Source organism: Mytilus californianus, unplaced genomic scaffold (genome assembly GCF_021869535.1).
Source record: "Mytilus californianus isolate M0D057914Y unplaced genomic scaffold, xbMytCali1.0.p SCAF_7, whole genome shotgun sequence".
In the NCBI taxonomy this organism is placed as follows: Eukaryota; Metazoa; Mollusca; class Bivalvia; order Mytilida; family Mytilidae; genus Mytilus; species Mytilus californianus.
In genome coordinates this window covers 58,377,229-58,392,675 of record NW_026262723.1, presented here as the reverse complement: position 1 = coordinate 58,392,675, position 15,447 = coordinate 58,377,229, and the positions used below count along the sequence as shown (strand labels likewise).

Here is a 15,447-nt window from a genome sequence, read left to right as displayed (position 1 = left end):
TCATATTCCTTTCCCCGCAATGATTAACTGCTAAAAGGATAAACGAGTTAAGAAATTGTGCATTTAACAACATGCACTTCAACCACAAGTTAAAATTCATACTGCTACGAAGATCTCAATCTCACATTTTGCAAATAGTATACTGACAGCTAAATTTATATTATCCTGCAAAGTATAGAATTCAACGATTAAAAAAACGAGTTGTTGCAGCCATTGCTGAACGCACGTACTGCTTTCAAAATTCAAAGTCGTTATTCATAAAATCGAGCAGTACTTGAGAACAAAGCTAGGCTCAACCTCAGAAAGTTAAGAAGTAAGACAGGTATAATTAATCAATATGAGGCATCTTTAGAATCACTGAAAATCCAGATGAGTCAATTTGCAGACATTTTCATATGAAAGGTACGCCCAATTAAACCTTGTTAACTACCTCAGACATTGTGGTGCATATTTCTTCTTTGTGAATTCCTCTTCTCTGGAACAACATATATGCATAGTTAGGAGAACAACACGCCAACCTGTCATATAGGATTACAAAGGCAATGTATATACGTATAATTATTCATCTAACTACACTTCCCTTTGCTATAAATTAAACGATTATAAGAGTAATACGTATCCGAGCACGTATCACAAAACCGATTAATTACAAAAGTCCAGTTACTGCCTGATCTAGTAATCGTTACCTGGCATTTGATTTAATAATGTATGCATTTGTGTGTGACATGGATTATCATTGATATGGTCAATTTTTTAAAGAAACTGTTCACAAAGTTTTTAATTGTTTGAAATATCAAGGATCTTCTACCCAAGGAATATACAACCTTGGTTGTATTTAGCAAAACCTTTCGGAATTTTGAGTCTTCAACGCTCTTCAACTTCGTAATTTATTTGGTTTTGTAACTTTTTTTATTCGAGTGTTACTGATGAGTCTTTTCTAGACGAAACACGCATCTGGCGTACAAAATTACCAGCCTGGTGATTTTTATTGTGTAAATACTGAATGTTATCTTCAGACAAAAAATGCCATCAATTTTTTTAAAGTTCTTCACATGATGTACTTTAGGAAATTTTTTTCACGTAATCTGAGTAGGGCAATTCAAAGTATATTTCATACAGCAAAAGTGTCTTTCTTCCCATGTAATGCCTCCTTAATAATAATTATAAAATGGTTAGTGCAAGTACGCACAAACCAATAAAACTGAGAGTAGAATGTTGCCAGGAAAAAAACCTTGTTGTTACATAATATTTCTGGTATTGATATCGTTTCCAACTTCATCATAAAACAAAACTATCACAACAGAAGATCATATTAAATGATTGTTTAGGGTAAGTGTTGAAGTACCTATACATGTGTTTCACCATAATTCAATAGAGCTGTTACAAGCATTTTCATGCGTTTACGTTTATTCTAAATGTCGCATTGTACTCTTCAATATTGCTAATCGTTGATTAATTGAATGCTTTGCATAATTTTATGTCGATAGTCAAGATGACAAGATAACTTAAATTTCATGACATCAGCCAAAATTTGAAAGAGATTACATAAGAACAACCCGAGAACGACTATTCATTCTGAAAAGTGCTTGATATGAACTAACCGAATCTATAAATAAGGGGGAAAAGAAATTTTTAAAAAATATACCAGTTTTAATGTTTATGTTTACGAGGATTATTGCGAGGATTATCAATTGAATGCCCACTCATTAAATGATTTTTGAAGCATATAGATTCTATAAAAAAGAATGATAAAACAAAGCAATATTATATTATATACATATGACGGCAATGTGACAAACGTATAGTGCAATGGATGACTATTCTAAATAATAAGGATGTTCTTGTCCCAGGCAGAAAACCCTGGCCGTGTTAGGCGCAACGTTTTGGAAGTTTTGGTCCTCGGTGCTTTTCAGCTTTGTACTTGTTTTGGCTTTCAAACTTTTTTCATCTAAGCGTCACTGGTTGGTCTTGTGTGGACGAGACGCACGTCTGGCGTATTGAATTTTAAGCCTAGTACCTTTTGTTAGCTATTATTCGTGTGTTTCTTTGTCCTATATGTTCTCCTATTTATTTGTATTGTGGTCCTGTCATGTGATGTTGTCGTTTTGGTGTTGTGTTTGACGTTGCCATAAAAGCGGGAGGATTGGCATGCCACAAAACCAGGTTCAACCCACCATTTTTTTCTTAAAATGTCCTGTACCAAGTCAGGAAAATGGCCATTGTTATATTATAGTTAGTTTCTGTGTGTGTTACATTTTAATGTTGTGTTTTTGTTGTGTCGTTGTTCTATTATATTTGATGCGTTTCCTTCAGTTTTAGTTTGTAACCCGGATTTGCTTTTATCTCTATCGATTTATGAGTTTCGAACAGCGGTATACTACTTTTGCCTTTATTCAACATTGTTCCGTCTAACAGAAATTCCTATGGAATCTTTATTATGAACAATGCTATGATATATGTTGCTGCTGGAACAATTATAGGAACACATAATGTTATATTTTTCCAGTGGAAGCAATTCTGCAGAATATTTCTTCCATTTTTAATATTTTAAAGGAAGTTCTTTTTTTTATGACAATTAGACATCTAAACAATAAGTAATGTTCGTCAGATATTCCATAACATACAATTACGGTGACTATTGGTGTGTTCTCTTTTCCTTTGAATCTGTCAAGATTATTGCTTTTCCCTATGTAATGTCTTTCAAATTTTGGCAGATTACATGAAATTTAAGTTATATTTTTATCTTTTTTATGTTAAATGACCAATTAATCAACCGCTAGTGAAGATTTCAGATAAACGTAACCACATGGCAAAATATGTAACAACTTTGGTGAAGTATGGTAAAACACATTTATAGACACATCAACACTTATCAAAATTATTTATCTAATATGATCAGTTTTAATGCAAATAGATGCATATTTCAGTAAATAACTTATATAAAGTGATGGAAATTTTCCAAATATAGAAAGGTTTGACCTTGTTTTATTTCTAGGATTGTCTAGAATTAGTATACTTTCTAAAATCTATTAGGTAGGTAAAAATACAGTTGCCTTCACATACAAATTTATCAGGTTATCATAAATCAGTACGTTTATATAAGTTGAAACTGTTTTACACTAACATTTTTTTGTTTGAATTCATCATTTTTTCTCGAAACAACCTTTTAATTATACGCTGTTTCCTTGGTTATGCAGCAAAAAGACAAAATAACGATGTTTCCGGTACGAAGCTACTGTGAAAAAGAAAGCCAAGGCTATTTATGCATGAACTTGCGTAACCAGAATATGATCAACAGATGTAAAACATGTTTAAAAAAGATCAATCGGTTCTTAGTATGACGTCATAATTAATTAATCAGAAATTATGTAATAAATTTTCACAAATATCTGTTATAATTATGCTATAATTCAACAAATTTTTCGTTTCTAAACAACAAAAATGTACTAATGTATGTAATTTAAAAGCATTTTGATATCGGTAAATCAGAAATAAAATCTTGTGCTCTTCCCTAAGATAAGGTTTTAATGTTATTAAAGCTGAAACAAATTCTATTATGTTAAGGGCCATGCAATAATATATCAGGCTAGAGTGAACTAAAGAGACCATTCCTTCAAAGCATTCTTATATTAACTGCAGTATATACAATACTGTTGAACACTTCTCTAATGATCAATTAAGCTGAGTCTTTTTTTAATGTACAGTATGCTGTACTTATCATAACAAAATAAGAATGGTTTCAGAATAAATTGTTTTATAAAGTGAGTTTCAGTAAAAATCTACAATGAATTGTGCTTTCCTGTTAAATTCAGAGACATTTTTAATTTTGTGCACCTCAATTTTCGTTTGACTTTATATGTGCACCTCAATTTTCGTTTGACTTTCTATTTATGTTTTCTTTATCATTCTGAATAAACTTTTTGTTTTGATGGAAGATGAACTATTTGGCTTAAATTTCCGCACTTCAAACTCTTTTCCATTGAACAAGTCCACTTCAGATGTTATTTGTTGAGTGATTGTTAACTTTCATAGACCAATATTTCAGTATGTGTACGAGTACACTTTAACAGTGTATCGGTTGTTAACAAGCGATAAACAATTATGTTGACTATCATTTCTTTATAATAACAATAACGGTACCAATTTTACTGCACCAGATGCGTACTTCAACAATAAATGTCTCTTTGAACAGTGATGCCCATGGCCTACATAGTTGAAAATCAAAAACCCAATATAAACGTTGAAGAGCTGATGAAAGCAAAAAGGGCAAAGTATAAAGTCAAACCTGCACAACGAATTAGAGCTATGCATAAGGGAAATACATTCCTTAAATTAAAATGATTTCGAATTTTTTTATCAGCAAATCTGAATAAAACAATATCCATATTTCGTTGCCAGTACTGGCTATTGGGGTAATGATACCATGGTGACTATTAGTTGACAAACCATTGATAGAGCTGGTAACATAGATAATAACCAAAGATACCAAGATTATAATTTGTTGCACCAAACTTCTGTGTCATCTAGATAGTTTTATCAACGGCGAATTAAAACTGACATAAGGCCACTTGTAAAGACATTAAAAATTTATTGTTTGCTAATTGTTGACCAAAACCAATTGACACAGTAATATGTCATCAATTTTTGCTTTACGTTGACTTGGGAAATAGTAAGGGGAACGGTCATTTCTAGAATAAAACAAAACTATATAAATTTGATGCGTCAGAAGGAAGCAGTTTTCTGATGAAAGTCAAAGATGCACAAGTACTAACATACTAGAGGAGCTTAATGAAACAAGAATGTGTACATAGTACACGGATACCCCACACGCACTATCATTTTCTATGTTCAGTGGACTGTGAAATTGGGGTCAAAACTATAATTTGGCATTAAAATTAGAAAGATCATATCATGAGGAATACGTATACTAAGTTTCAAGTTGATTGGACTTCAACGTCATCAAAAACTACCTTGACCAAAAACTTTAACCTGAAGCGGAACAGACGGACGGACGGACAAACGAATGGACGCACAGACCAGAAAACATAATGCCCCTACTACTATCGTAGGTAGGGCATAAAAACGGGACATACATCATCTAAGATCAACTTCCCTGAGGGAGTTAACAACCTTAGTTTCGAAATAATTTCAAAATTCAACAACGGAGAATTAAAGTTTGTTTTTAAAAGGCATGTTTTTGATCGTCAGTACCGAACCACGAACTATTAGGCTGATGATACCCTCGTGCTTGAGGGCTTGCAGTCCACTGAATTGTCAATCAAATCGCATGATCTTTATCAAGAATAACAACATTAATTCGATGTTTTGTGTGTAATCCAAAACTTCTCAGATGATAAATGTTATATACTATTTATTGACTTATGCTTAGCTTACAATAAACAAAATAAGTCATACTGGTAATAATACTTGTAAAGCATATAAACAAACTCCTCATGTTAATGTTTCGTTAAGCACTGTCAAGAAATATTGTTTACGTTACATTTTTGCTGTTGTTTTTTTCCCTTTTAGAATGTAGCAACATTTCGTTATGTGCATGTTGAAACATATGCAGTCAGTTATGTTTTTTTGGGCTTGGTATTCACAATGAGTATTATTTTTTTTCTCCTCAAAATTATTATGCAGTCAAACCGAATTATTTGCATTAGTCACACATTATTGCTGCAAAGTTATATAAGATAACATTTAATTTGTCCATGGTTGTCTTTATAGTTGTATTGTTTTTCACGGTCATGGTCAGGCAAACTATGACAGTATTCGTTAGATTTCTTTGCCTAATTTATTTTATGATGTACATCTAACTAAGAATTATCTCAAATCAAGGGCAATTTTGAACATGCAGAGCAGTGTGACCAGTACTCCATGTTAAAATCCTCAAAATATAGTTTAATGAGATGAAGAGAAGCATTAAACACGCTGTTCCTTTTCTTTTGGAATTAACTATAGCGTGTTAGCATTTAGTCATGAAGTTTTACACCATATATTATTTTCGTTTCCACTAATTCCAACACTTTTAAAGCGTTTATTTATTCCATTAAAACTATAATGATGTCTTAAATAAGACTTCTCACCTATGTTTAGGAAGCCACAATATAAATATGATTAGTATTTTGTTTTAAGGGCATATCATACAAAAAAAAGTTCGTCTTTCATCATTGCTTTTTGTTTTTGTGGAAAATAACGCACATGCAATACTATTAGTTTCCAAGGCAATACATTATAAAGTTTTGCTTTGATGTTAAAATGTTGTTTAGTTAGGAAGCTGTTAAATGCATCCGCAGTCACTGTTATATCTCAATACCTGCCCTTGTCTGAATTTAATTATAAAGTCGGTAACAGACTGTTGTGTAATAGTCTCGTCTCTTGAAACATTGTCATCTTAAACACATTTATGAAAGACATTGATGCATGTTACGGCGCTTTGAGATCTGTCCGGATTTCCTGCTATCAACCCCAGTTTGAGTGGGAATCCTTAATGTTAAAAGATTTATTAGGGTCTTTTGCTCTGTGTTTGTATGCCTTTATTTTATTGGTCCGTTCACCTTTGTCGTAGCTTTTATAGATATAAGAAGATGTGGTATGAGTGCCAATGAGACAACTCTCCATCCAAGTCAAAATTTATAAAAGTAAACCATTATAGGTCAAAGTACGGTCTTCAACACGGAGCCTTGGCTCACACCGAACAGTAAGCTATAAAGGGCACCAAAAATTACTAGCGTAAAACCATTCAAACGGGAAGTTTGTTTCGTTAGAGTATTGTCCATTTGATATCTTTTGTTTATTCCCGCGTCAACACAGATGGTTCAGTACATCCCAACTCAAATACGACTTTGAAGAGCATCGAAAACTAAAATAAATAGATAAGTTGTGCAGTATACAACTAGGGCATCTATACCTGGGATTAGAACATCTTATTGTTTCGAATATTGTGGATTCATTTATTTTCGTGGGTATCAATTTTCGTGGATTGTGGAAAACTTGCATTTTAGTGGATATTTGATTTCGTGGTTATGCCGATCTCTGCATACAAAGCCTATAGAAAATTTGTAAATTTTTGAACATTTGAATTCATGGTTCAAATGTACCAACGAAATCCACGAAAATTGGTATCCAACGAATAATTATGAATCCACAGTAATTTAAAATTTTGTTAACAAAAATGTACAGAGATTTTCGACAGATCATTGATATTTCATGTCAAACTCAGAAGTGCTGTCTATTGAGCTGGTAATTTACTTGAGGAAAGAAACGCCCACTAGCAGTGCCATCGACTCGGTGGTTGTTAAAACTCATCAAAGTAATTTGTTACGCTAGACACCTCTGAGCACCGTTTATATCTAAAATTAGACAGAGAAGAATTCACACCTAACTTTTAAAGTAATTTTCCATTGAAGAACAGATAAAAAAGTTGTTCAAAATTCAAATATTGATATGTTCTTATTTTTGTATTTCAGGAAGTCCATTTTCATGCGTTGTCGACGAAATTGGCGGTGCATACGTCACCGCCTTTGGTGCTGGTCTCGTTGGTGGCATGAGTGGACAAATGCAAAGTTTTACAATCACAGCAAAAAAAGGAACACTTGGTACGCATTTGGTAAAACATTTCGACTATAATGATAAATTACCTGTATATTTGTCTTTTTTACAAACCGGAGGGATGAAGATGTAAAAAAAGACCCAAAGTTGTTATTTGGACATACTCACATACTTTAAACTAAAAATGGTCCAAAGTTTATTCGTTTATTATTTCATATCCATACGCTTTGGTTGAAATTGAATTTATTCTTAAAGTGAAAATAAGCTATATTGACCTTACTTAAAAAAAATAATGACTGTATGATAAAGTTTTTATTTATGTTTGTAGGGGACATAGACATCCAAATTGATGGACCAACAAAAACTGATTATAAGCGACAAGACCGTGGGGATCGATGTGACGTCACTTTTATGCCAATGACACCAGGGGCATACAATATTAACATTAAATATAAAAGCAAAGTAATTAAGGGATCGCCCTTTGTATCCAAAGTTTCAGGTAAGTAAAGTCGTTTATCATGTGCCTCTTTGTGTTCATTCTGCTATGCATATCTCGCTCTGTATTTCTAGTGTACACTAATTATCAATTTAAACTTTTTTTGAAGTGGATTGCTTTTTCTCAGGTGTTGTTGATCAAATTTAATTATGACGTAAATATTTCCATTATTGTCACAAAAAGGCGACCATGCCTTATGACATCTGACCGAAAGAACCCACGCTTTTTTTCCAGATAGATGAAAGAACTTTAGATCGACGTCATTTGGACTCTGTTGCATAGTTCTCTCATTGCAATCATACAACATCTCTTTATTCATAATTAATCTGATTTAGTCTTCATATCGTCTACATCTTTTTGTGTTTTAATATTTGAAAACGTTATCGTCTTAAGTGAAAATGGCGTATCTAACTCGATGCTGCAGTAGAGTCTATATTTACCTAGATCACTTTTATACCGAATTCGTATAAGCATTTTATCATGCAAGCACGATATATATATGTCAGATATTTCTTAATATTATATTGACTGAATCTTCTGATATTTATAAATTGTATTATCAAAACAAAACGATGTTATAAAATGTTAAGAAATAAACAGTATGCTATATTACATCTACGAAAAACAGTCAGCTAAAATAAATTATTTTTTAACCTTCAGTACTATTTATGATCCTCGACGATATCGTATCTCTAAGAACACCATGATCAGAGAGGTATTGACTGACACTTTAAAAAGATAAATTATTGATAAATAATCAGATTTTTCCTGACATGTAAACATAACGTTTTACAGATGCCATATGTCTCAATGATTGGATGAAATGATATATTAAGAAAGAGTACAATTTATATGAACCTCGATTCACATTGCTAGAATAACTTTCCTTTTATATTGTTACAGGTTTTGAACACTTTGATGCAATATTATGCGTGCATTTTCTTATCAATATATCAACCAATGTTTTTAACAACAAGTGCTTATAGCGTAACTCAGCAGCACACTAAGCGCATATTTCTTTTATGGTTAACTGTTATGAATTGGCACTATACTCCAGGGTCAATATAAAAAAAGGAAGATGTGGTATGATTGTCAATGAGACAACTCTCCACAAGAGACAAAATGACACAGAAATTAACAGCTTTAGGTCACCGTACGGCCTTCAACTATGAGCAGAGCCCATACCACATAGTCAGCTATAAAAAGCCCCGAAATCACAAATGTAAAACAATTCAAATGAGAAAACTAACGGCCTAATTAATGTACAAAAAAATTAACGACAAACAAATATGTAACACAGCAACAAACGGACAACCACCGAATTACAGGCTCCTGACTTGGGGCAGGCACATACATACAGAATGTGGCGGGGTTAAACATGTTAGCGGGATCCCAACCCTCCTCATAAACTGGGACAGTGGTGTAACAGTACAACATAAGAGCGAAATATAAAAATCAGTTGAAAAAGGCTTAACTCACCACATGTATACAAATAGAAATACATTTAACAAAAACACGTGGACGTGACCGGGTACTTGTACATCCCAACAACAAAAAGACACTAAGTACAGATCTGAGAGTACTCGCAGTTACTGACAGCTAGTTCAAAGCCAATAACAATTAATATAAAAAAAAATCATGCATCTAAGACTAAATTATCAATCAGTACACATCCAGCATCCAATGGATTTAGTGTAAAGACGTCATAAACAGTCAAGAGAAAAACATGACCTCAAGCATTTTTCTAAGAAGTACAGATACCAACCAGTTTATGCTTTATCAGTTTTTTGTTTGCCTATTCATTGAATTTACTAATCAATGGCTTAACTTTACTGTTCATTATTTTTCCTTACGGTTTGTTATTTCGAAGAATTTTGTTATAGCACAATTTAGTTGTTTAATTTGGCAATTTTATTATCAACTATTTCCAAAGATTTCATGTCAATATTTCCCCACTCATGTCTTATGCCGTTGTTGTTACCCTTTATCATTTGTTTCTGTTTGTTCCACATGTTTCTCTTATGCTTTCTATTCCTGATTTCTTTTGCCAATGTATTAGCAAATAACCATATCAACAAATATAACTCTGTTCTTATTAGACATTTTCGAAAAGTCGTCTACACGGACACTTACACCGACACCGATACCTACAATGACTACAAAAATATAGGGACCGTATCAAAATGTCGAAACATATTGAATGAATGACCTCGTAAAACTTGGTTGCAGGTATAAAAAAAAATACTTTCTGTCTTTTTTCTTATATAACGTTTATTCGGAATCTGCGCTAGAAACACCGAATGCTTTAATTAGTTTTGGATTATTTTAAGTATGAATTAATATGTAATATTCCATTCATTTCTTTTCAATCTTTCAAACGGAATACCGTGAGTGTTGCGGTAGAATATACAATTGGCGAATTGAATTGCCAGAAAGCATTCGGAATATAGATAAAGTATCGTAATAATGTCTGATGAAGCAAGCATATATCAAATCAATGTAAATCAACAGGTCTTAGGATTTGTAATGGACGTTTCGGTGACGCAAGTATAAAACAAAAATGGTTGTAGTGTAAAATTCCACCAAAAATAAAATGCAAAAAGTAAAAAAAAAAAATAACTGTAACAAATAAAAACGAATTGCAAAAAATAATAAAACAATTACAAAATTACAAAAACAAAATAAAACAAAAACTTTTTTTTGCCGAAATTCCCCAAAATACAATGTCCCAAAACTAAACAAAAATTAAATTTTGACCCCTCCCCCCTTTTACAAAAAAAAATATATGTTTATTAAAGTTATATTTGACAACGCACAGCAACACCAGTGTTGAATTCATGTGAAGTGGAAGTTCTTCATAAGAATATTTCAATTTTATACCCAGGTATAAAAATTAGTAAAGGAAAGTTAATAAATTCGTTTTCCTAGTGTTATCAGGGGTGTGCGGAATTTTTCAATGCATTTTCGACACCGGTGTAAATTCCGTACACCCCTGATTACACTCATATAACACATACTATCATCTATATATTTATACATTCAGTTTCACGCTGTAAAAGATTTATACGTTCCTATTTCTGATTAGAGTTTTACTAATTTACGCAAACATTTTTTTTTTACAAAGTACAGGTCAATTCTCAGCAACTAAACAGAGCTAATAAAGTAGCAGATCATTCAAAATAAAGTTTTATACAGTATTTAGAATGTAAACTAGAAAAAAAATATAATATAAATTAGTGTGATCGTTGTACATATTGAGATGACCCCTTCTCAAAAAGGTTACCTGTAGGCATAGGTGAAGGTGTAAGCGTCGGTATCGAATAGTTTTCGAAAATGTCTATTGATTAGTATTCAAACCATCAAACCATTTCCTATTATTTTATATTGTATCGATCCTTTTGTTTTCCATCAGTTTGCACAGGTGGTCTTTATCATAATGGTGTACTTCTAAAACCCGGTGAGTTATACTAACACCCACTAAGATCAGGCTGGATGCAAAAATCAGTTTTCCAATTTATCTTCTTCTCCATCTACTACAGTGGCTTAGATATGAAGTATCTGATACCGAGAATGGATAACTTGAAAATTTGAAGTATTTAAAAAAAATATTTTCGTATTTTATATACTATTCAGGTGTTATTACCTATTGGAATGGTTTAATAGAGCTTTCTATCTTAACAAAATTTTTACAATTTATCATTGCGAGCGCACTGAATGTGTCTTGTGGTTAGGTCGTATATACCAAGTTAATCTTTTGGCCTTTGAGACTTTTTTTTCAAAAATACGTGGAATAGAGTGATATTTGCATGTTCATTTTTTTTTTCTGAATTAACAAATAATTAATAAGCATACCTTTTCTGGAGATATTTCAGGTTTTTCATGTTTCAAACATGTTAAGGTGGTACCTAACACTACAGGGAGATAACTCTGTAAAAATCAGCTAAACGTTTTAATTACGTTGTATTGTTAAGGAAATATTAAGCTTCTCAATGATCAAAATTAGTGTTTGTCAAACTGCTATATAACCAATGAAATTTTTCTGATAAAGTGGTTGGTTCAAATTTTTTGAAATTTTTATATTTTTGTCAAAGGGTCAAAGTAAACATTTTGTCAAATTTTAATGAAAATTAAACGAGCCAAATCAATATTAGTCAAAGTGTTGGGTACCACCTTAAATACAAAGAGTTTAGGTTAATTCTTTATATCAGACAATTTATTTTCAGATATGATAATGTTTTCATTTTTTCATATACTAGTTTAGTCTTTAAATAGTGGTAAGAACTGTAGTTTATGGTCCACATATATTTGTTTCAAGGGTTTGCATACTTTGCATAGCGTTAATGGTTTTATCAATCTGACAAGGCACAACTTGTTATCCAGCCTCTGATAGAATAACCATAACTTATAATACTTACTACTATATCATTATTCTTCGACCATAACACTATTAATCCAATATAGTTTATATACTCATATAAATATATTATATTTTTTTATAAATATTGTCTATTCTATCATTTTTTTGTCCGTTTGTGTTCTACAAATAACCAAAAATAAATTATCATAAATCAGAACAGCGTCGTTTTGTAATAGTATCTTTGTTAGACTATACACGAATTCTGACAGTTAATTTCTGAGTTTTGGCTGAAGTTGTTATTCATTCGGTCTACCATGAACTTTATTTACAAGGCAACTAATCAGTAATAGTTTAAGGGAACTTGAAATATTTATCTATACAGAACGAATTGCGAAATATTATTTACAATGATAGGGGATGTATCTTTTTGATAATTATAGATAAAAAAAGACATAATTGGAAAAATTGTCAGAGATCGGATTGATAAAAAGTGATATAACTTTAGCTATTTGTATGAAATTTTGATTTTTAATGCTTAATTCTAATAGATTTATCGAACTCAAATGGACTTAATTCTGTATATGCAAATATTTACATTTTATTTTCTATATATTATATAGATATATATGTAATTATATTTGCATGTCGATTTCTTAACTGTGTTTGGTAGCACAGGTTTTTATTTAATTCTCTTAACATACAATTTTTAGAATGATAATTAGCGGCGTGGTTTTTAATCTGTTTTAATGTTAATATCGAATTTTGAATGCATAGAATCAAATCTAAATGAATAAAGTAGAGAAAACACGGCCAATTTTCCTTTTTAATTTCTTGGTAAGGCAAGTCAACATAGTGCATTTGTAAACATGTATTCTGATCTGATGTTCTATTTTCGCTTTCAGGTATATTTCATGTAATAATACTCAACAACACATAACCATCAGAAATTTCTTTGTGCAAAATCTTACCGGTACATAATCATTTCTGTTTAAATGGTTTTACACTGATTATTTTTGGGACCCTTTATAGCTTGCTGTTCGGTGTGAGCCAAGGCTCCGTGTTGAAGGCCGTACTTTGACCTATAATGGTTTACTTTTACAAATTGTGACTTGATGGAGAGTTGTCTCATTTGCACTCATACCACATCTTCTTATATCTATGACGTCGTTAAATGTAAAAAAATTCTGGCGATTTCTCTTGTATTTTTCTCATATAACAATAGAAAAATATTGTTTTCCGTACTTTATCTTTGATTTTAAGATCAGTAGGGTTATATTTTTGACGTTTTTTCCTTACTCGCCGCAAAATGTACACGAAGGCATGAAATGTACATATCAAAGTCTCTTATAAACCACAGCCTGGTCATATTTCTTACTGTATACGTATTTAACAGTTAAAGCCCTAGCAAAGTAAATTTATAATTTTCTTGGATTTTTTTATAGGTGAAGGCCGTAAGAGATCACAAATTTCCTTAGGAAATGCTAGTGAATATGCATTGAATGTCATGGAACCAGATATAGTCGATCTAGTAGGGTCAATTAAAGGTCCAAAGGGAGGTTTCGAACCTTGTATCCTGAAGAAATCTAAAGATGGACATTTATGTGAGTATAATGAGCTTGGCAGATAACCATCTTCAGAATGTAATTCTAAATCTTCATACACATATGCCCTAGTTGAATTTAAACAGTTTGCTCAAAGTAAGTTTTATTTCATTATAAATTTAGTAAATTTAATAGTACATTCACACGTAACGACAGTTGGAAATATACGTCCGTATACTAGTGCCTTGTTTACTATATAATGCAAATCATCTATCTAGTGGAAAAGCATTTTATGCTTCTTGTTTTTCCCATTTTTGTAATTCTTGTACATTTATCAGGTTTATTTTATATGGACCATCATCCTCTTCTGTATTTCAAATAATTCTCGTTTTTCTTTACTTATGAGTTTGTCATTTTGGTTTTGTCAGGTATATCGTCGTTTTCTCCAAAAGAAGCTGGTGATTATCGTGTCCAGGTCTATAGAGATGAGAAAAACATAAAAGGAAGTCCATTTGCAGTGACGGTAAACGATAATGAACTCGCTCATGCAAGCAAGGTCAAGATCAGCGGGGCAACAGAAAAGGCGATAGCAAACGAGTCAAATGTTTTAAACATCGATGTGTCAGAAGCAGGCAAGTATACATGTTTAGAAAAACATAATTATAGATAACCAAAATAAAAAATAAAACTAGGTGGAGTAGAATTTGTACTTTTCGATCTCATTATTTTTGTTGTTAAACACGGCGAGCTTGATGATATTTCATTCTTGTTTGTAAAGATGGGAATACCGATTTCTTAAATTTTTTGACAATCCAATGTTTAAAACTATTCATTACGTCAAATATAATCTTATATCATTACTATGTTTGTTATATCAAATACCATATTTGACTTGAATAATTTTGTATTTTGTGCATTATCAAAATAACTGACCAAACTTTCGGACAACTTTTACAAAGAAAAAGCATTCGTACAAAAATCTGTATGGTATGAAATAATCTATTTTTAGATTGGGTCCATTACCTAATTTTGTCAATACAATACAGTATTTTTGTTATACCTTTTTTTAGGATATGGAGGAATCACTGTAGTGATTGAAGGTCCTCACAGATCAGAAATTGATTACGAAGAAACCGGAAACCGCACTTTCAAGTGCACTTACAGTCCACATGAACCAGGAATATACATCCTTAACGTTAGATTTGCTGATGAACACATCAAAGGTATACAGATGGAAGCTTAAGAAAGTTAAAAATATGTATTTACCTTGTCATAATTATCTTCAAACATATTTGAAACATGAATACTTATGATTTCAGTATTATTTTTTTATTTCGAAACTTCAAAGTTATGGATTTTACTGATATTTGTTTTAATTTAGACTTCAAGTCAGCATACAATATTTACCGTCGGGGACCAATTACCGTCACCTGTCATTTTATGCCATATTCAATGCGTTGCGTAAATACTGCAAACTGATCTTAATTTCCGAAAATTAT

At 31.8% G+C, this 15,447-nt stretch overlaps 1 protein-coding gene across 3 annotated transcripts in view; it reads left to right on the top strand.

Annotated features, from left to right (window-relative positions):
* Window positions 1-15,447, top strand: part of LOC127707465 (filamin-A-like) — a 48,764-nt gene that overhangs the window by 19,917 nt on the left and 13,400 nt on the right. For all 3 annotated transcript variants that reach the window (XM_052211993.1, XM_052211995.1, XM_052211994.1), the window contains exons 3-7: window positions 7,473-7,601; window positions 7,883-8,053; window positions 13,850-14,008; window positions 14,377-14,580; window positions 15,019-15,171. In XM_052211993.1, coding sequence (XP_052067953.1) covers window positions 7,473-7,601; window positions 7,883-8,053; window positions 13,850-14,008; window positions 14,377-14,580; window positions 15,019-15,171 — 816 coding nt within the window. The remainder of the gene's footprint in view (window positions 1-7,472; window positions 7,602-7,882; window positions 8,054-13,849; window positions 14,009-14,376; window positions 14,581-15,018; window positions 15,172-15,447) is intronic.